This window comes from Acinonyx jubatus, chromosome C2, assembly GCF_027475565.1.
Source record: "Acinonyx jubatus isolate Ajub_Pintada_27869175 chromosome C2, VMU_Ajub_asm_v1.0, whole genome shotgun sequence".
NCBI lineage: Eukaryota > Metazoa > Chordata > Mammalia > Carnivora > Felidae > Acinonyx > Acinonyx jubatus.
This window is the reverse complement of record NC_069384.1, coordinates 66,107,961-66,131,538: the sequence shown is the minus strand read 5'-3', so window position 1 is coordinate 66,131,538 and position 23,578 is coordinate 66,107,961. Positions and strand designations below refer to the sequence as shown.

Sequence of the window (23,578 nt, the reverse complement as noted above, 5' to 3'; positions counted from 1 at the left end):
GATCTTTCTCTCAAATTATTTACTGTATGTACCCTTCTTGTGATGATGTGAGATGATAAATTGCCTATGTAATGAGATGAAGTGAGGTGAATACTATAGACATTATGATGTAGTGTGAAGCCACTATTGACCTTCAGATGATATATCATCTGTTATGGACCATGGTTAACTGTGGGTAACTAAAACCATGGGAAGTGAAACCAACAGATAGGCAGCAGGGGAGACCTACTGTATATGGCTTTTCAATTTTACCTTTCTTTCATGGTGACATTCTGCAGTCACAATTTCATTTATTAAAAGGTTTATTTACACACAACGAATGAAAAAATTTCTTTAGCTTTTATCTTTACTTTTTTCCCCATGTTTTATGTACTAATTTGCATTTTTTATCTGGATATTTTAAACTTACATTTGGTTTTGGATGTATATCTGCCTCATTTGCCAATCTGACAACAGACCAATTTTACCAATTTGTACACGAGTTACCCTGTTTTAATTAAAAGCTTTTCTTGTATGTTTTATCTAATGGGGTAGAGTTTCCTTCATTGCTCTCCTTTTTCAGTGTTCATACGCATTCTTGCTTGCTTGCTTTTTAATGTAGTGCTTAGAATTAACTTCGTATTTTCATTGGTATTGTTAAATTTACACATTGTCATGTAGGAGAATTGACATCCTTCTTTTTTAGACTGATTGGTCTTATTCATGAAGAGACATGTTTCTCTATTTCTTTAAGTCTATTTTTGGGCTTCCAAGAATGTTCTGAAAATTTTCTCATGTAGAAGTTGAATATATATTTTTAAAATAGCTTTGTGTAATATGGTTTATATAGCATACCATTTAAAGTATAAGTTAGTGGGTTTTAGTATATTCACAGAGTTGTGCAATTATCACCAATATCTAATTTCAGAACATTTTCATCACCCTAGAAAAACCCTGGTTGCATTAGCAGTTACTCTCAAATTTCCTCTAGTCTCCTCATTCTCCCTTAGTCCTAAGCAACCACTAATGCAATAGTGTGCCTTCTGTTTTATAAACTTTCGTATTCTGGAAATTTCATATAAATGGGATCATATAATATGGGTCTTTTATGACTGGTTTCTTTCACTTAGCATAATATTTTCAAGTTTCATCCATGGTATAACTTATATTCCTATTTTTTCTATTTTTTAAAAAAATTGAGTATAGTTGACACATGATGTTACATTAGTTTTAGGTATAGAACATAGTGATTCAATAGCTCTGTATGTTTTGCTATGATCACCACAAATGTAGCTACCATCTGTCACCATACAATGCTATTACAGTACCATCAATTACATTCCTTATGCTGTACCTTTTATTCCTGTGACTTATTTCATAACTGGAAGCTTGTATCTCCCACTCCCCTTCACTTATTTTGCCTGTCCCTCTCCCCCTTTGCCTCTGGCAACCATAAGTTTGTATTCTGTTTTTATAGATATGATCCTGCTTTTTGTTTGTTTATTCATTTGTTTTTTAGAATCTAGATATAGGTGAAATCATAGGATATTTATCTTTGACTGACTTATTTTGCTTAGCATAATACCCTCTAGGTCCATGCGTGTTGTTGCAAGTGGCAAGGTCTCATACTTTTTTATGGCTAAGTAGTATTTCATTGTGTATACCACATCTTCTTTATACATTCATCTATTGATGAACACTTGGAGTACTTCCATTTCTTGGCTATTGTAAATAATGCTGCAATAAAGCATGTATCAGTTCTTAAGTTCTTTATATTGGAGAATAATATTCCATTGTATGGATATACTACATTTCTATCCATTCATCAATTAGTGGACATTTGGTATGTTTTTGCTTTTTGGCTATTATTAATAATCCTGCTGTGAACATGCATGTATAAGTATATCCCTAGGAGTAGAATTGCTGAATTATGTGGTAACTTTATTTTTAACATTTTGAGATTTTTCAAACTCCTCAAAAGCATCTGCGTAATATTACATTCCCACTAGCATTGTATATGAATTCCTAGCCTTCACATCTTCTCCAATGCTTGTTTTTATCTTTTTTAATATATCCTTATGAGTGTCCAGTGCTATCTCATTATAGTTTGGACTGCATTTCCCTAATGGCTAATGATGTTGAGCATCTTTTCATGTGTTTATTGATCATATGAATATATTAGAAAAATATTCAGATCCTTTGCTATTTTTAAATTATTTGCTATTTTAAATTATTTAAAGTATTGCTAGTTTTTATTATTGAGGTAAGTATTCTTTATATATTCTAGATACGTCTCTTATCAGACATAAGATTTGGAAATATTTTCTTCCATTCTGTGGGTTATCTTTTCATGTTTTTGATGATGATTTTCGAAGCACAGAAGCTATGGATTTTGATAAATTTATCAATTTTTTTTCTTTTGCTGTCATATCTGGGAATCCACTGTATAACTCAGTGTCACAAGGATGTACTCCTGTTTTCTTGAGTTCTATAGTTTTATCTTACATTGAGACATATGATCCACTTGGACTTTTGTGACTGTTGTAAGTTGGGAATCTAACTTCATTCCTTTGCATGTGCATATCCAGGTGTCTCTGCACCATTTGTCAAAAATCAGGTGACCACAAATGTGAGGGTTTATTTCTGGGCTTTCAATTCTGTTTCAATGATATATATTTATCCTTATGCTGATACTGTACTTGACAAAAATGTTTATTTATTTTGAGAGAGAGAAAGAGCACAGAGAGAGCACACTTGAGTGGGGGAGGGACAGAGAGAGAGGGAGAGAGAGAATCCCAAGTAGGTTCTGTGCTGACAGTATGGGGCTCGATCCCACAAATGACGAGATCATGACCTGCACAAACCATGAGACCTAAACCATGACCTAAGTCGAAATAAAAAGCCAGACGCTTAACCAAACTGAGCCACCCAGGTGCCCTGATATTGTATTGTTTTGATCACTGTAGTTTGGTAGTAAGTTTTGAAATCAGGAAATGTGAGCCCTCTAAATTTGTTTACTTTGAAAAAAATTTTGATCATTCTGGGTCACTTGCATTTCCTTATAAATTTTAGGATCATCTTGCCAATTTCTGCAAAGAAGCCTGCTGAGTTTTGATAGGGATTGTCCGAAGTTGTTGGTCATTTTGGGAAATATTTTCATCTTAATAATAATAAGCCTTATGGTCGATGCAGATAGTTCATTAATATCTTTCAACAATTTTTACAGTTTTCAGAGTACAAGTTTTTTGTTGTTGTTGTTGTTGTTAAGCTTATTCTTAAGCATTTTATTCTTTTTGATGTTATTGTAAATTGAATTTATTTCTTAATTACATTTACAGATTATTTATTAAAGTATACAGAAAAAACTGTTTTTTGTACATGGGTCTTATATCCCGTAATCTATTAAGCTTGTTTATTCATTCTTACAGTACTTTTGTGAATTCTTGAGGATCTTTTATATACAAGACCATGCCATCTGCAAATATAGTTTTGCTTCTTCCTTTCAGTCTGGATGTCTTTCCTTTTCTATCTTTTCCTTCCTTCCTTCCTTCCATCCATCCTTCCTCTTCCTCCTTTCCCTTCCCTTTCTTTCTCTTCACTTCCCTTCCCCTTTCTTCCCTTCTCTTTTTTCTTTTTTCTTTCCTTTCCTTTCCTTTCCTTTCCTTTCCTTTCCTTTCCTTTCCTTTCCTTTCCTTTCCTTTCCTTTCCTTTTCTTTTTTCTCTAATTTACCTAGCTGGAATCCAATAAAATATGGAATAGACATAGCAACCACATACATATTTGCCTTGTTCCTTATCTTGGGGCAGAAGTATTCAGTCTTTCACCACCAATCTTGATGTTAGTTGTGGGTTTTTTGCAGATGGCTTTGTTGAATGCTTTTATCATGAGAGAGTGTTAGATTTTGTCAGGTGCTGTTTCTGCATCTGTTGAGATCATCATGTGGTTTTTTTTTGTCCATCTTATTGATATAGTGTATTATGTTAATTGATTTTGAGATATTGATCTTGGATTTTCTGGGTAAATCCCACTTGGTTATTTGTATAATACTATTTATCTGTTGCTAGATTTGGTTTACTGAGGATTGTTGCATCTATACTTATTAGATATATTGGTCTGTAGTTCTCTTTTCTCAATATGACTTTGTGTGGTTTTAAGGAAGAATTTGTGAAAGATTTATGTTTCTTATGTAAATCTTTGATAAATTTTACCAGTCAAGCCATTTGGGCCCAGACTTTTCTTTTAAGTAAATTTATTACTAATTCATTCAGTTGACTTCTTATAGGTCTATTCATATTTCCTGTTTTTTCCTGAATCAAGTTTGGTAGTTTGTGTGTTTCCAGGAATTTGTTCATTTTATATAGCTTCTCTAATTTGTTGGTATTCATTTCATATTATTTTCTTATAACCCCCCCTCCTTTTTTCTCTGTACATTCAGTAATGTTATCCCTTCTTTCATTCCTGACTTTAGTAATTTAAGTCCTCTCTCTTCATTTCTGAATCAGCCTAGGTAAAGTTTTTCAATTTCATTCATCTTTTCAAAGCACTGTTAAAAGTATTTAAACAAGGAAGCCATTAGATTGAGGTGGCTGTAATGCCTTGGTAGCTTACATAAGCAAGACAAAACATAAGCCAAAAGCAGTGCACTCAAATCCAAGAAATTGAAACTTGAGAACAACCAATCACAAACAGCCATTGAGGCTTTCCCAAGTAAGGCAAGTGCTTAAGCTATAACCAGTCAAATAATTGCTTTGCTTTGCTTCAGCATCTTCTCTATAAAAACTTTGCTCCTCCCCCTGTTAGTGGAGGGCTTCTCACCACCTTTGGTTTGGCACTGCCCAATTGAAATCAATTTATGCTCAAATAAAATCTTGAAAAATTTTATGTATCTCAAGTTTGCCTTTTACCAGAACCAATTTTTGTTTAGTTGATTTTTCTTTTATTATTTTTGGCTATTTCATTAATTTCTGCTCTTTATTATTTTCTTCCTTCTTATTTTGGCTTTACATTCTTCAATTTGCAATTGTCTAAAGTTGAAGATTAGGGTATTAGTTTCAAACCTTTATTTTTTTAATAGAAGCATTTATAGCTATTCATTTCTCTCAAAATACTACTTTCACTGCATCTTCTAAGTTCAGTACGTTATGTTTTCATTTTTTATATTCATTAATTTTAAGGTACTTTGTAATTTCTATTGTGATTTTTTTCCCTAACCCATTGTCATTTAGTAGTTTCTTGTTTAATTCCCACATTATGAATCTCAAACATTATTTGTTATTCATTTTGAATTTTATTCCATTCTTAGGAAACATACTTTGTGTAATTTAGTGTGTGTATGTATATATATGGATGTGTGTGTGTATATATATATATTTATATATTTTATAAATACATATTTATATATATTTATATATATTATATATATGTGTGTGTATGTATATATATGGATGTGTGTGTGTATATATATATTTTAAGATTTTAAGATTTTATATATATATATGTTAAATATAATATTTAACATATATATATATATTTTTTTTAAGACTTTATTTTTAAGCAATTTCTACACACAACATGGGACTCAAACCCACAACCTTGAGATCATGAGTTGCATGTTCCACTGACTGAGGCAGCTAGGCACTACTTTTATACATTGAGGCTTGTTTTATTGCCTGCATATGGTCTATCCTGGAGAATGTTCTATGTGAATTCAAGAACAATGTGCACTCTTCTCTTGTTGGATGGAGTTCTACAGATGTCTGTTAGGTCTAGTTGATTTAGAATATTGTCTTAGAAGACTAAGTTGATCTTCTGCTTAGTTCTATCCAGTTGAAAGTTAGGGTATTTAAGTCTTAAGCTATTATTTTTTAATTTCTCTTTTCATTTATGACAAGTTTTGTTCCTGTATTTCAGCACCCTGTATATATTTAAAGTTGTTTATATGTACTTGATGGGTTGATCCTTTTATCATTATAGAATGATCCTTTTGTTTTTATTAATGTTTTTGAACAGTCTATTTTATCTGATATTAGTATGGCCACTCTGGTTTATTATGGTTGTGGCTGGAATTATATTTTCTCTGCCTTTTACTTTTGACCTTTTTGTATTTTTGTATCTATGTCTTCTACGGACAACATATAGTTGGATTCTGGCTTCTTATCCAGTCTGTTAATTTTTATTATTTAACCCATTCACATTTAATGTTATTATTGATATAGTTGGGGTAACATCTATGTTTTGTCTCTTTATTTTCTATATATCTTATGTCTTTTTATGTCCTCTGTACTTCTTTTACTGATTTCTTTTAATTGAATATTTCCTAGTATAACATTTTAATTTCTTTAATTAATTTTTCTCTATTTTTTTTTTTTTTAGTTATTCCCAGTGGTTACTCAAGGAGTTATAATATAGCTTAAAATTTATACTAACTTAGTTCCAGTGAGATATAGAAACATTATTCTGGTATAGTGTTATTTTGATGTGCTATTACTGTTATATGTGTATATCTATATGTGTTACAAACCCAGTAATACATTGTTATAGTTATAATTTATGTAATTTTATGTCTTTTTAAATGTTTATTTACTTATTTTGAGAGAGAAAGTGAGCGAACAGGGGAGGGGCAGAGAAAGAGGGAGGGGGAGAGAGAGAGAGAGAGAGAAAGAAAGAAAGAAAGGAAGAAAGGAAGGAAGGAAGGAAGGAAGAGAGAGAGAGAGAAAGAAAGAAAGAAAGAAAGAAAGAAAGAAAGAAAGAAAGAAAGAAAGAAAGAAAGAAAGAAAGAAAGAATCCTAAGCAGGCTCCACACTATCAGTGCAGAACCCCATGCAGGCTTGAACCTGTGAACCATGAGATCATGACCTGGCCAAAATAAGAGTTGGATGCTTAACCAACTGGGCCACCTAGGCACCCCAATTTTATGTCTTTAAAGAAGGTAAGATGAGAGAAAAATGTATATTTATTGTTACATTAAAATTCGTATTTAAGATTTGTGTTTTTCTTTATTCCTATTGTTTTTAGTTACTATCTTTTGTCATTTCCTTACTCCAATACAGTTTTGCTCTGTTAACTCTAAACAGAGCAAAGAGAAATTTTATTTAAGTAAAAAATGAATTTTATTCAGGTATAGCAGAGGAATTGCAATTTGGGACAAGCAAACTATGGTGAACCATAAGCAAGTCTGAAAAGACAAAGGAGGGTCAGCTTTTATTATGTTTTAGGAGGAAATTAGGGAGTGTTTTGATTAGAACAAAAGTGTACTGGAGAAGAACAAGAGTTTGAGTTTGTGGTGGTTTCTGATTGGTTGTAAATGGTAGTTAGTATGTTGTCACTAGAGCAGAGAGGGATCTTCCTTCCTATTTTTAAAGACAGGAGATACAATTCCGATTTGAAAAGTGCTCTCCCTTGTTGAAATAATTCTTCCTTCTTCCTGCTGGTTATGTAGGCTACAATGAGTGGTATGGGCTTAACAGCTCCCCTTTCAGGGCTTCCCTGATCCATGGTAAGGGAGGTTTTCTTTATTTAGTTTCACAACTCCCACATGTCAACCTTTGGGCTGTTATTGCCAAATGTAATGCATTTTTATATGTTACATACATGTCATTTTATACAGTTGCTTTTTAAATCAGGAGAGGGAAGGAGAGGAAATATGCAATAATACTGTCTTTATAAGTATCTACATAACTACTTCTATTGGTACTTTTTGTTTTTTTGTGTGTGGAATTAAAATACTGTTTTGGGTCACTTTTTTTCCAACCTGAAGAATTTTCTCTAGTATTTCTTATAAGGAAAATCTGCTAGAAAAGAATGTTTTTAGTTTTTGTTTCAGTGAAAATGCCTTTATGATGCCTTTACTTTAGAAAGATAGTTTCCTTCATGTAATATTCTGGGTTGATGGGTTTTTTTTTTCTTTCAGCTGTTAGAATATATCATTTCATTGCATTCTAGCTTTCATTGTTTTGTCAAGAAGTCAGCTCTTAATCTTATTGGTTTCTCTTGTATATGATGCATTGTTTTTCTGCTGCTGCTTTCAAGATTTTCTCTTGTTTTTTTACATTTTTACTATGATGCATCTGGGTATGGATATTTTTATGTTTATCCTACTTGGAGTTCACTTAGTCTCTTGTTGCACATAATAGTTCCCACATTTCTCTGAGGCTCTGTTAATTTTTCCTTCCCTTTTTTCTGTCCTCTCAGACTGCATAGTCTCTATTGGTATATCTTCATGTTTGCTGATTCTTCTGACAGCTTGCATGTAGTATTTAGCTCTGTAGTAAATTATTTATTTCAGTTATTGTACTCTTTACTTTCAGAATTTCCATTTAGCTCTTTTTTTTTTAATCATTTCTTTCTCTTTACTCTTATTCTCTTCTTGCTGAGACATTGTCATCATACCTTCCTTTACTTCATTTAGCATAGTTTTCTTTTGTTCTTTGACTGTATTTGTATACCTCGAAGTCTGGCATTCCCAAATCTGGAACCTCTCAAAGTTCTTTTGCATGTTTTTCCCTTGTGTTTGGGACACACTTTCCTGTTTCTTTGCATGTCTCATAGTTTTTATTGTTGTTGAACCCTGGATATTTTAGATAATATATTGTAACATTTGTGAATATTGATTCCTTCTTTCCTTCCCCCCTCTTTCTATTCTCCTGATTCTTTCTTGGAAATCATAGAAAATACTTAGGATTGTACTTAATGTAAGGACATTGAAATTACAAGTGTCTATGATTAAAGTTCTTGGATTTGGTAAAATCCAGTTTGTATGCTCAGTGGTCTCTTTTCTTTTGGTTGTGACTCGTTTGTAAATAAATGAAGTTTCCATATAAGTGAGGTATTACCACATTTAGAAATTTTTCCAAATGCTGAGTCCTTTATTTTTAATACAAAGTTTACACTTATAGTTTTGTTCCTTTTGTAATACATTTGTTTAGCTAATGAATGATATTTCTTTCTTTTAGGTTACACCTATGTTTGAGGATTGGATCACTATTGACTGGTATCGATTTTTCTGTTTATGGGAGAAGCTGCCAATTTCTATGAAACGGGTGGCAGAGCTAGTGGGAGTCGAAGAAGCGTTCTTGGCTCGCTGTGTGAAAGGAAAAGTAGTAGCCAGAACTGAGAGACAGCATCGCCAGATGGCCATCCATAAAAGGTAAATATCAAGGAGTCTACACTATCCAGTATTTAACACAGATTTTGGATATATAGTAGATGTTCAGTTTATTATAGTCACTTTCATTATCATTAAAATCAAATTTTTGGCTGAGTATGGTAAAAATTTTCACTTTCCTGTATTTACTGAATTGATTGATATTTCTCTCTTGCTATTTATAGTTTAGAAGTCATTGTAGATGAAGACCTTTTAAAGTAGAACATTTAATTACTTCCTTTACTTAAAGATGTGAATTAGAATTGCCAACTTAGTGTAGCTTCATGTGAGGTTGTGCTTTGTATCATTATTATAATATAATATTATAATGGCTCTGGGGAAGAGCCATTAAAAAATTCAGATGGGGAAATTGAATCATTTAGCTTCTTTAAAATCTAATAAAATTATTTTTCTTAGTGCTAGTATCTAGTATATTATTTACAACATAATCAAGTGTGAATTTTGTAAGGATTTATATACTTGGATTATTTGTGGCACTAGGACCTTTCAAGTCAAAACTGGTTTTTATTATCAAATTATGTCAATTTTTTGAAATATGAATAGATGATCATGTAACTGTGTATCAGATGTTCTTTTAAATTATTGTGCCATTATATTTCTTGAACCAAGTCTTATTTCTTGAAATTAGTTAGCAGTATTGAAATATGGAGGAGCTCTTTTTGTTATATAGGTATTAGGTTCCTTGCTATGCTATAGTACTAATGTATGTCAGGATTTATTTGACCAACATTGAGCTCAGTCTTTGTCCACTAATCCTATATCCTATTAGGAATCTTCTCACAGTGTATAAATCTTCACTTGCCTTTTTGATTCTTTCTTGTTTCCCAGCATATGCTATATCTTCATTGTAGGCATAAGTAATCTCTTACCACACTTTTGGTGATTTACTTTCCAGGTTTTTTACCAGTCTTGTGCTATTAGACTTAATCAGTGAAGTTCCCTTAAAGGAAATAAATCAGAAATATGGATGCAGTCGTGGACAGATTCAATCCTTACAACAGTCAGCAGCTGTTTATGCAGGTCAGTTAAACAAGGGTTTCCACATTTATTTGAGACTCTGTAGTTTGAGATCAAGTTAAAATTACTTTTTTTCATATTCCATTTATTTTAGGCTTCTCTAAAAATGAGGGGATCATGTAAAGTCATAATTGTGTGTGTTTGTCCTCATAAGAACCCCTAAAACTATGGCTTCTCACCCTGCTCCAGAGGATTGGCAGCTGGCAGCTAGCTGAGTGTCTGGATCTTAGTCTCCCTCCATTGCTTAGCCACCTGCTAAGCATCCTCCTTTTTATTTTTTTTTTTACTTTTTATGTTTTCACTGTTGCAGGAAGTAGACCCAAAGTTCTCAATGGCCTCCCCTTTCTCATCAAGTTGCTGATTAATATTTGTTATTGAGTAGGAGGATGGCAACTACAGAGGGATTTCTGTATATCTGGTAGACTGTTCTAAATATCTCTCCTCTAAGGAAACACTGGTCTGCCCTTAATAAAATTAAACCCCTATCTGTAAGCTAGGCAAACAGGGAAGTTCTGGGTCTGATTTTACCAAGAAATCCTTACAAACTCTTAGGAAGGAAACCCTGGGCTGCTGGAGAGAGTGTGGATTTGTATGTGTAGGAGGTTTCATTGTGAAGGTGTGTGCATATATGAGAGTACTGAGGGAAAGATTGTAGGAGGGGCTGGAGACTTCAACTCACTGGCATGAAGGATCTCAAATTGCCTGTAGGATTAATGTTCTCATAGGGAAGTGATTATATTAATGCCTTGACATTGGCTCTTCTGGCCTCTTTATCTCATGAGGGAATAGCTATTAAGTTGGGCAACCTTTCCTTCAAGAAAATATCAATAGGAGCTTCACTTTTTGTACTCCTCTCAGCACTTGAATATTTAAATCATCTCTCTTATTTTCTTATTTTGCTCTAGATGAAAGAGTCCCTCACCTGTTTTAAAGAGTTCTCTCTTCCTTAAAAAAAGAAAGGAAGGAAGAGAGAATGAGAGGAATGAACTAGAGTGAGGGCTTTTTGTGTATTTTGTGTTAACATGCTCTGCCTCAGTTTTTTCAAATATCAAGTTCATGATTAAGAATAAATGGGATGACAATGTGTTTACCCCTTTTATTGACCAATTAGCTAGGCCCTGAACATGTGTCTACTCGCCTGTTAACGTACACTTTGTGCCTTTGTGCCTCTTAAAGTTTACCATTCTGCTGGTAAAACAAAACAAAACAAAACAAAACAAAACAAAACAAAACAAAAGATACAGCAAGACAAAAGTATCTAAAGAAATAGAGAATTATTTATAAAGAATTTTTAAAAGAATTTTTGAACGTTTTTTTTAATGTTTATTTTTGAGAGAGAGAGAGAGAGAGAGACAGAGTGTGAATGGGGGAGGGGCAAAGAGAGAAGGAGACAGAATCCGAAGCAGGATCCAGGCTCCAGGCTGTCAGCACAGAGCCCCATGTGGGGCTAGAACCCACAAACTGAGAGATTGTGACCGGAGTGAAGTCAGGCACTCAACCAACTGAGCCATCCAGGAAGCCCAAGAATTTTTAATTTCATAAATATTCTATGATTATTGTAGGGATGATTACAGTATTTTCCAACCGCCTCGGCTGGCACAACATGGAACTACTACTTTCCCAATTTCAGAAGCGTCTTACATTTGGCATCCAGAGGGAGCTGTGTGACCTGGTCCGGGTGTCCTTACTTAATGCACAGCGAGCCAGGTTCTTCTATGCTTCTGGCTATCTTACTGTGGCAGATCTTGCCAGAGCAAATATTGTGGAAGTGGAGACTGTTCTGAAAAATGCTGTGCCCTTTAAAAGGTAAGAGAGTCCTCCTGACCAGTAGTTATTAAATGAAAAATTATGTCTATTTGTAAATAATAGAAAATGTACTAAAATATTTTTTCTTTGATAGTATCATGACATACATGGGGTCACTGGAAGAAAATGAGACTGCTTTTTTCCCCCTTTAGAATTACTATCATGTGTGTGTGTGTGTGTGTGTGTGTGTGTGTGTGTGTGTGCCTGTGTGTATGTATATATTTTTAAATTGAAGTATAGGTGACACACAGTAGTACATTAGTTTCAGGTGTACACAGTGATTTGAAAGGTCCATATGTTATGCCCTGCTCACCACAAGTGTAACTACTATCTTTTGCCATAAAATGCTATTAAATACCATTGATTATATTCCCCATGCTGTACATTTTATGCCTGTGACTTAATCATTCCATAATTGAAAGTCTTTATCTCTTACTCCCCTTCAACCATTTTGCCTATCCCCCTACCTCTCCCCTCCAGCAACAATCAGTTTGTTCTTTGTATTTATGGGTCTATTTTTTCTTTTTTGTTTTTTCAGAGTCCACATCTAAGTGAAATCATATGATATTTGTCTTTCTTAGTCTGACTGATTTCATTTGGCATAATATCCTCTGGGTCTATCCATGTTGTCAAAAATAGCAAGATCTCAATCATTTTTACGGATGAGTAATATTCTATCACATATTTATGATACATGATATGTGATATATATATGTGTATATATATATATATATATATATATATATATATGACATCTATATTCCTTCATCTATCCATGGACACTTGGGTTGTTCCTATATCCTGACTACTGTAAATAATGCCGCAATGAACATAGAGGTGCATATATCTTTTCCAATTAGCGTTTTCATTTTCTTTGGGTCAATATTCAGTAATAGAGTTACTGAATCGTATGGTATTTTCATTTTAATTTTTTGAAAAACCTCCATGCTGTTTTCCACAGTGGTTGCACCCACTGTGCACAAGTGTTCCTGCTTCTCCACATCCTCACCAACACTTGTTATTTCTTGTCTTTGAGTCCAGGTGACCTGACAGGTGTAACTGATATCTCATGGTTTTGATTTGATTTCCCTGATGATTGGTGATGTTGAATAACTTCGTGTGTCGGTTTGCCATCTATATATTTTCTTGGGAAATGTGTCTATTCAGGTCCTCTGCCCATTTTTAATTGGACTTAATGCCCATTTAATTATTTGTTTGTTTGTTTTTGGTGCTGAGTCATATAAGTCCTTTACATATTTTTGCTATTAATCTGTTATTGGATATATCATCTGCAAATATCTTCCCCCATTCAATAGGTTACCTTTTCGTTTTGTTGATTGTTTCATTCACTGTGCAAAAGCTTTTTATTTTGGTGAAATCCCAATAGTTTATTTTGCTTTTGTTCCTATTCCAAGAGGAGACATACCCAGAAAAATGTTGCTAAAGCTTATGTCAAAGAAATTACTGCCTGCATTTTCTTCTAGGAGTTTTATGGTTTCAGGTCTCACATTTAGGTCTTTAATCCATTTTGAATTTATTTTTGTATGGTATAAGAAGTGATACCCTTTCATTCTTTTGCACATAGATGTTCAGTTTACCCAGCGTCATTTACTGAAGAGACTTTCCCATTGCATATTCTTGCCTCCTTGTCATCGATTAATTGTCCATTAAGCATGGGTTTATTTCTGGACTCTGTGTTCTGTTTCACTGATCTACTACATGTTTTTGTGCCAGTACCATACTATTTTGATTATTACAGCTTTGTAGTTTATCTTGAAATCTAGGATTGTGATACCTCCAGCTTTGTTCTTTCTCAAGATTGCTTCGGCTTTTAGGTCTTTTGTGGTTCCATACAAACTGTAGTATTATTTATTCTAGTTTTGAGAAAAATGCTATTGGTATTTTGATAGGGATTGCATTGAATCTGTAGATGGCTTGGGTAGTATGGACGTTTTCAACAATGTTAATTCTTCTAGTCTATGAGCATGGTAATATCATTCCATTTCTTTTTTCTATCTTCAGTTTCTTTCATTAATGTTTTATAGTTTTCAGAGTACAAGATTTTTGGTGTAGCTGTAAATGGTTTTGTTTTCTTAATTTCTATTTTTACTACTTTGCTATTAGTGTATAAAAATGCAACAGATTTCTGTGTATTAACTTTTTATGCTACAACTTTACTGAATTTATTTATGTTAATAGAATTTTGATGGATCTTTAGGGTTTTCTATGTATAGTATCATATCATCTACAAATAGTGATGGTTTTACTTCTTCCTAAACAGTTTAGATGTCTTGTATTTCTTTTTTGGTCTGATTGCTCTGGCTATGCTTTCCAGTACTATGCTGAATAAACGTGGGGAAGGTGGATGTTCTTGTCTTGTTCCTGATCTTAGGGGAAAAGCTCTCAATTTTTCACCATTGAGTATAATGTTAACTGTGGGTTTTTCACGTATGGCCTTTATTATACTGAGGTATGTTCTCTCTAAACCCACTTTGTTGAGAGTTTTAATTATGAACTCAAGTTGAATTTTGTCAAATGCTTCTTCTGCATCTATTGAGATGATCATATGATATTTAACCTTTGTTTTGATTTGTGAACGTTGAATTATCCTTGCATCCCCAGAGTAAATCCCATTTAGTCGTGGTGGATAATCTGTTTAATATACTGTTGAATGTGATTTGTTAATATTTTGTTGAGGATTTTTGCATCTATGTTTATCAGGGGCATTGGCCTGTAATTTTCTTTTTTTATAGTGTTTTTGGTTTTGGTATCAGGGTAATTCTGGCTTTGTAGAATACATTTATAATGTTTTTGGAAGTTTTCCTTTCTCTTCTATTTTTTGGAATAGTTTGAGGAGAATAGATATTAACTTGTCTTTAAAAGTTTGGTAGAATTTACCTGTGGAGCCATTTGGTCAGGGACTTTTGTTTTTTGAGAGTTTTTTGGTTACTCATTCAGTTTCATTACTAGTGTCTTGTCTGTTCAGCTGCTGTTTCTTCCTGATTCAGTTTTGGAAGATTATATGTTTCTAGGAATTTATCCATTTATTCTAATTTATTGACATAATTTTTTGTAATGTTCTCATATAAGTCTTTGTATTTCTGTGGTGTTGGCTATTAATTTTCCTCTTTCATTTCTGATTTTATTGATTTGTGTCCTCTTCTTTTTTTCTTGATGAGTCTAGCTAAAGATTTATTAATTTTATCTTTTCAAAGAACAAGCTCTTGGTTTCCTTGATCTTTTCTATTTTTTTAAATCTCTATTTCATTTATTTCCACTGTGATCTTAATTTCCTTCCTTTTATGGACCTTGGCTTCATTCTCTTTTTCAATTTCCTTTACATATAAGGTTAGATTGTTTATTTGAGAATTTTCTTGTTTCTTGAGGTAGGCCTGTATCTGTATGAATTTCTCTCAGAATTGTTTTCACTGAATCCCAAAGATTTTGGACTGTTGTCTTTTCATTTTCATTTGTCTTCCTGTATCTTTTGATTTTCTCTTTGATCTCTTCATTGACCCATTGGGTGTTTAGTAGCATGGTATTTAGTAGCATGCTGTTTAGCCTACACGTGTTTTTCTTTTTACCAGTTTTTTTCTTGTGATTGATAGTTCTATACTATTGTGGTTAGAAAAGATACTTGATATGATTTCAATTTTCTTAAATTTCCTGGGACTTGTTTTATGGTCTAATGTGTGATCTGTTCTGGAGGATGTCTTATGTACACTTGAATTGAAGGTATATTCTGTTGTTTTTGGATGGAATGTTGTGCATGGATATTTTAAGTACATCTGGTCTAATGTGTCATTCAAAGCCACTGTTTCCTTTGTTTTCTGTCTGGATGATCTATCCATTGATGTAAATGGGATGTTATAGACCTCTACTATTACTGTATTACTGTCAATTTCTCCATTTAGGTCTGTTAATATTTCCTTTATGTATTTAGGTGCTCTAATGTTGGGTGCATAGAGATTTACAAATGTTATATCTTCTTGTTGGATTAACCCCATTATCATTATATAATGCCCTTTGTCTCTTATTACAACCTTTGTTTAAAGTCTGTTTGTCTGATATAAGTATTGCTACCTTGGCTTTTTTTTATTTTGCTTTTATTTGCATGGAATATCTTTTCCTATTCTTTCATTCTTAATTTCTGTGTGTCTTTAGGTCTGACATGAGTCTTTTGTAGGCAGCATACAAATGGGTCTTGTTTTTTAATCTATTCCACCACGCTATGTCTTGATGGGAGCATTAGACCTACTTTTACATTTAAAGTAATTATTGATAGGTATGTACTTATTGCCCTTTTGTTAATTGTTTTCTGGTTGTTTTGTAGTTCTCAGTTTTTTTCTTCTTCTTTTGCTCTCTTTCCTTTGATGACTTTCTGTTGTATTAGTTGATTGTCTTTATTTTTTGTATACCCATTATAGATTTTGGTTTTGTCTTTACCATGAGGTTTATATATAACATGTTAATTATATAGCAGTCTATATTAAGTCAGTTACTTAAATTTGAACACATTCTAAAAATTTTTTTCACCTCTGTTTTAGGTATGTATTCTCATATTTTACATCTTTGTATTCATAATTTTCTTAGTTCTGATTATGGCCTTTTCTTTTTAACATAAAGAAGTCCCTTTAACATTTTTTTTAAGAGTAGCCTAGTGATGATGAACTTTAACTTTTTTAAATTTCTCCTTCGGTTGTGAATGATAACATGGCCATGGAGCGTATTCTTGGTTGTAGGTTTTCTTCCTTTCAGCTCTTTGAATATATCATACCACTCTCTTTTGGCTCACAACGTTTCTGCTGAAAAATCTGCCGATAGCCATAAGTGGTTTCCCTTCTATGTAACTTTTTGTTTCTCTCTTGCTCCTTTTGAAATTTTCTCTTTATCTTTAACCTTTGACATTTTAATTATGTATCATGGTGTGGAACTCCTTGAGTTCATCTTGTTTGGAACTCTCTGTCCTTCCTGAACCTAGATGTTTGTTTTCTTCCCCCAGGTTAAGGAAATTTTCAGCTGTTATTTCTTCAAATGAATTTTCTGCCTCCTACTTTCTCTATTCTCTTCTGAGACCCCTATAATGTGAATATTTGTTCTCTTGATGTCATCCCAGAGATTGCTTAACCTATCCTTAACCTATTCTCATTAAAAAAATTTTTTTTCTATTTGCTGTTCAGCTTGAGTGCTTTTTATTACCTTGTCTTCTAGATTGCTAATCATCTCTTCTCATCCCCTATTGTTGATTCCTTCTAGTGTATTTTTCATATCAGTTATTGTATTCTTCAGCTTTGATTCTTTCTTATATTTTCTAACTCTTTGTTGAAGTTTTCACTGAGTTCTTCCACCCTTGTCTCCAGTCCAGTGAAGATCTTTAAGATCATTATTTCAAACTGCTTATCAAGCATATTGTTTCTCTAGGTTTCATTTGGTCCTTTTCCTAAGGTTTTGTCTTGTTCTTGTGTTTGGAGCATATTCCTCTGTCTTCCCATCTTGCTTGACTTTCTGTGTTTGTTCCTTTGAATTGAGTAGAATAGCTACTTCTAAACTTAAAAGAAAGGTATTATGTATGTCATTTCCTGTGTATTCTGTGTATACTGGATAACTTTGGCTGGCTGGAACTGTGGCTGGCATGGGCATGGAGTCCCAGGTACTCCATGTTTGGGCTGCCCTGGTAGGATGGCTTGAACTAAAGTGGGCTTGGGCCAGGTGGTCCCAGAGCTCTCCATAGAGAGGGTGCTCTGGCAGGAGAGCTATAGCTGAAGTTGGCGCAGGTTGGAGCATTCCCTGGGCTCTCCATGAGAGGATCCCTGGCAGGATAGCTGAAGCTGAAGTGAGCATGGGCCAGGGCTGTCTAGGGACTCCCCACCCACAGGGTGCCCTGGGAGGACAGCTAAAGCTACAAGTTGGGGTGTCTGGGGACACTTAACACAAGAGATGCACTGTTGGGGTGGCTGGAACTAAGGTGGATGTGGGCCAGGGAGTCCTGGAGTGTGTTAGTAAACTGTGTGGAGCCAAAGTAGTGTGGGCCTGGGTCTGGGGTGCTTTACGCCTGTGCCACCTTGCTGTAATGGCTGGAGTTACAGTGAGTACTGCTCAGGGGTGTTCTGGTGGGCACCACACTGGTGCTACTTTGGTGGGATGGCTGGGGCTGGTGTGGGCTAGGGGTCTGGAACTTACTGAAGTGGTAGGCCAGCTAGGGAACCTGAACCCTGCTTCTCTCTGGGCTATCAAGGTGGAGAGGGAGCATAAACTGTGGCACTTGCAGCCCCTCCTGACATGGAAAGGGTTCCGGCAGCTCCCCCACCATTTGGCAAAGTTCTAGGTCTAGTTTCTCTTTACATTCTAGTTGCTATTTGTACTTATGTATTATGCTAAGGCTACTATTTCTGTGATTATACCTTTTCTGAATGCCCAGAACTTTATTGATCAATATTACTAACATCAGTATTAGGACAGATCTACGTCACATACCTCCTCATGTGACACAGTGAGAAAGACACAGCATTACTCCTGGAGTATTCTTATCAAAAATGTCTAACATAAATTTAATTGTAAGGAAACATCAGACAAACCTAAATTGGGAGGCATTATACAAAATAATTGTCTAATACTCTTCAAAAATATCAAGGTCATGAAAAACAATAACTGAGGAACTCTTTCTAATTAAAGGAAATAAAGAGACATGACAACTAGATGTACCACCTTATTCTAGATTAGATTAGAACAAGGATGTAAGTGGAACAATTGATGAAATTTGAATAAGGTGTATAGATAAGAGATAGCATTGTATTAATGTTAATTTTCTGAATGGAAACTGGTATATCTGACACCTGGCCACCCTTTCCTTTTAGTACTTGGTACATGAGAGCCAGAAAACCCATTTTGATTGTCTCAGTTTGCCATTAACAAAAATTCACAATAAATTACCTATGCATATGTATTTTCCATTGTTGGTAATGTTTCTTCAGAGTAAATTCTTGGATGTGGGATTTCAAAAGGTAAGTGCTTATGTAGGTTTATTAGTTCCAGATTACCCTGCAGAAGGGTTGTACCAGGTTACATTCTCACTGGCCTATTACGCCACAGCCTTGCAAACAGAATCCATTGTTAGAGTTTTCATTTCACCAGTCTGATAGATAGGAAATAGTATCTCAGTATGGTTTTAATGTGTATTTCTCCAATTGTGAATGATGGTGGATACTTTTCATATGTTTCAGGATCATATTTTTGTATCCTTGAGAATTATCTGGTTATGTCTTTTCTTGTTTCTACTGAGTTTGGTCTTTTCCCTCTCCTTTTTATTTTATTTTATTTTTTTAAATGTTTATATACTTTAATAGAGAGAGAAAGAACAAGGGAGTGGCAGAGAGAGAATCCCAAGCAGACTGCATGCTGTCAGTGCAGAGGGCTCTATCACAGGGACCCTGAGATCATGACCTGAGCCTAAATCAAGAGTCAGATGCTTAATCTACTGGGCCACCCAGGTGCCCTTCTTTCTCCTTTTAAAAGAATCTTTTCTTCTTAAATTGATTAGAGTTCTTAGCTGTTTATTTTATATGTATATTGCAAATATTTTCTCAAAATTTATAAATTGTCTTTTGACTTTTACTACATTGTTTTTGCCATGCAGAATTTTAACTTTTCTATTGATTTTTTTGTCAATTTTTTTTTTTTTTTTTGCTTTGGAATTGTCATAGTTAGAAAACTTTTGTCTACTGAAATTAAAAAGGAATTCATTCATGTCTTCTCCTAGTATTTGTAGATTTGCATCTAGATTCCTGATGTATTTAGAATTTAATTTTGTGTATAGTATAAAGTCTGGATCAAATTTTGTCTTTTATCCAATGGCTTCCATTTATAAAAATGTTTATTTTTGACTTAGTGATTTGAGATGCCATCTTTGTCATATACCAAATATCCATAAATAATTAGGTCTATTTCTGTAGTTTCTATTTTATATACTATTCTTTTCGTCAATTCATGAGCCAGTAAATACTTTTAATTATAAATTATAAATTATTAATCTCTGGAAGGACACTTCCTCTCATAGTTTTCCAGTATTTTTTTTTTTTTTTGGCTATTCTTGCATATTTGCCCATATGAAAGTAAAAGTGCTTGTTGATATTTTATAGGAATTGTATTGAAATTTAACTTAGAATTGATATCTTTATATTTTGTGTCAACCTATCCAAGGATAGGTAACATCTTTGAATTTGATCTAGTCTTTGTGATTTTTAAGAGTTTTCAAAAGATTTCCTCATATAGGTTTTCAAAATTTTTAAGTTTTGCTCACACAGGTTTTATACATTTCTTGTTAAAGTTATTCCTACTTAATATTTATTGTTATTTTAATTGGTTGCTCTCTTTTATTATGTCTTCTACATAGTTATTATTAGAGTATATGAAGGCTGTTTTGTATAATTTTTTATCCTATTTTCTAAATTCTTTTATTGTTTGAATTACTTTTATCATTGATTCTCTAGAATTTTCCAGGTATGTTGGCACATCATCTACAAATAGTTATTTTACTTCTGTAAGAATTTGTATGCTTTTAATTGATTTCTCTTATCTAATTGTATTAGCTGATATCTCTAACATGTAGTAGTAATAGTAGTAAGGATAGTAGTAATAGATATTGGGCATTTTTGCTTTGTGATCTTAGGGGAAATGCCTCTGGTGTTGCTTCACTAGGATACTGGTTTCAGAACTATGGTGTGTGTGTATGTGTGGGTGGGGGTGTGTGTGTGTGTGTGTGTATTTATGTAAGAAATGCATAATTCTTGAATATTTTTGTCATGATTGGGTATTGAATTTTGTCAAAGCATTTTCCAGTATTCCTGAAGATTATCATAGTTTTTTTTTCCTCCTCCTTCATCTATTAGCATGGTACATTATATTAATAGGTTTCCTAATATTGAATCAATCTTATGGAATAAATTTAATTTGGTCATCTTATTTTATCATATGATGTTGGATTCTATTTGCTAATATTTGATATAGTATACTTTTGCATTGTTATTTACAAATAATATTGGCCTATTGTTTTCTTGCATTGTGTGGTTTTTTGCACTATTTTTATTCAAGTTTTGCTATCAGTTTTGGTATCAGACTTGCCTCATGAAAAAGAATTATGAAGCATTTTTTGTTTTCAGTGCTTTGCAATAATTTAGGGAGGCTTGGGACTGCTAGAAGTTTTTATATGATTATTGTATGAAACCCTGTTGAATGGTGCCTTTCAATGGGTTAGTTTCCTGATCACTTTGTCTACTTTATTTTTTCAGAAATTAGTCTCTCTAAGCTTTCTATCTTGAATGGGGTCAATTTTGGTAATCTGTATTTCCTTAGAAAATTATTTGTTGCATCTGGATTTTCAAATACATTTTTATAGAGATTTGTGAATTAGTTTCTTAGGCATTTTAAGTATTCCTTCTATTTCAATGGTTATTCCTTCCTTGTCATTTGCTATTTTATAAATTTTACTTTATCTCTATTTTTTATTGATTAGGTTAGCTAGTGGTTTATCTATTTTTTAAATTGGTTAAAAATCAGTTAGATCTAGACCCAGGTCTATGGCTTTTTTTTTAAAGTAATGTACCTTATTAATCTCTTCTTTTAATTTTACATTTCCTTCTTCCTGCTTTCTTTTGTTTTCTTTTGTACTTTTTCTGATTTTGTTGTTGAACTAGGAATTTGTTGACTTTTATATTTTTATTGATAAATAAAATACTGTATTCTTAGTGTAGAACTATGAACTTAGTACTGTGAGTTTTCCTGTGGTTTTTATTTTAAATATAACCCATAGATTATGATATGTAGAGATTTTGTTTTTATTTGTTAGAAATGTAATTTGCATGGTTTCCTTCTTTTGCCCAGGTGGAAGTGCTTTTTGTTTTTTTTTTTATTTTTTAAAATAATTTCTAGTCTTATTGCACATCAATCTAACGTGTTATTTATAACACATATACTTCATGGAACTCACTGATGTTTTCTTGGTGTGCTAATATATGATCAATACAAACTAGATGTGTTCTGTATTACAAAGGTAAAGTGTTTGAAATATATTCATAAAAAGTTGCCCTCATTGCTTATGTTCATTAGGTCTTCTTTATTCTTATTTATTACCCTCCTCAACATTTGATCTGTGTTTTAATGAGAATGGTTTATTAAAGTCTACTAATTATTAGTACACTTCTTTCTGTGTCTCCTTGTATCTCTTATATTTGCTTCATAAAAATGGTTGCTTATTATTTGGTGTGTAAATACTCATAGTAAATATGACTGGTAATGTTATATTTACTATGATTGTTGTTTTTAGCATTAAATTTTACTCTTTTTGTTATATTTAATGCAAAATAGCCCTCACTGCTTTCTTCTTGCTCCATTTTTCTAGGATATTTTTTGCCCATCCCTTTAGTTTTAGTCTTTTAGAATCACTTGGTTTTAGGTATGATTTTTATGTACCACACTGAGTTGTAATTTTGTTTTACTTTCTGAACCAAATTGAAGTCTTTCTTTTAATAGATGATTTAATCCCATCACATTTATTGATATAACTAAAATGTTCCATTTCAATTCTTAAATTATTTTATAATTATGTGTATTGTGTATTTACTATGTTTCTTTGCCTACCTTTAAGAGTACTCTTTGGAGTTTTACTTTTAAATTTAGACAGGTGTGTATTTTGTTCTAGCGCGTACCTGTGTACTTTTTATTATCTGGCTTGTAAACATTTTTTTTAAGATTTTATTTTTCAGTAGTCTCTACACCCAACGTGGGGCTCAAACTCACAATTCCGAGATCAAGAGTCATATGCTCTTCCAACTGAGCCAGCCAGGCACCCCTGGTTTGTCAAGATTTTAATGGTATCCTGTAGCACCTACCTATTGCCTGAACAACAGTCATTGACATTGAGCTTACTTTAGTTTTCTTTTTCCCTCTCCTTTTCCCTCCGTTTAAAAAGTGCATTAGTTCTGTTTGTCTCAATGTATAACATTTATACATTAATTTTCCACCCTTGTCCCTACCCTTGTAGGATGTAGAGATGAAAACTAATATAATCTACATTTTTATTTATTCATATTCTTATCATCAGTCTTAGTGCTGAAGTACTCTTAGTCCTCTCTTGGTTGGATTACACTTACCTGCTAATAGATTTCTTGAGGGCTAATATCATATAGAATTCCCTAAGTTCTTGTATGTGTAAAACTGCTTTTCTATAACCTTAATAGTCAAAGCACATCTTGACTAGATATAGACTTTTGGTCCACCTTTTCTTTTATTAAGTTTAAGGAAAATGATTTCTTTGCTATGCATGCTGTTTTTGAGAATTCTGATGGTAATATAATTCTTTTTTTTCCTTCTAAATATGTAGACCTTGAGATTTTTATATCTTTGAAGTTGGACAGTTTTAATAGGCTAATTAATTAACTATTGCTGTGAAATAAATTACTTTAAGAGCTTAGTGACTTAGGGGCACCTGGCTGGCTTAGGAGATCATGTCACTCTTGATCTTGGGGTTGTGAGTTCAAGCCCCACATTGGGTGTAGAGAGTCCTTAAATAAAGACACTTGAAAAATATGTTTTAAAAGAAGAACTCTGTGGCTTAAAAG

General features: G+C 33.2%; 1 protein-coding gene across 4 annotated transcripts in view; it reads left to right on the top strand.

The window, feature by feature from the left end:
* Nucleotides 1-23,578, top strand: part of POLQ (DNA polymerase theta) — a 117,406-nt gene that overhangs the window by 41,427 nt on the left and 52,401 nt on the right. For all 4 annotated transcript variants that reach the window (XM_027060952.2, XM_027060953.2, XM_053220923.1 and 1 more), the window contains 3 exons: nt 8,932-9,125; nt 10,039-10,163; nt 11,723-11,966. In XM_027060952.2, the coding sequence (XP_026916753.2) occupies nt 8,932-9,125; nt 10,039-10,163; nt 11,723-11,966 (563 nt within the window). The remainder of the gene's footprint in view (nt 1-8,931; nt 9,126-10,038; nt 10,164-11,722; nt 11,967-23,578) is intronic.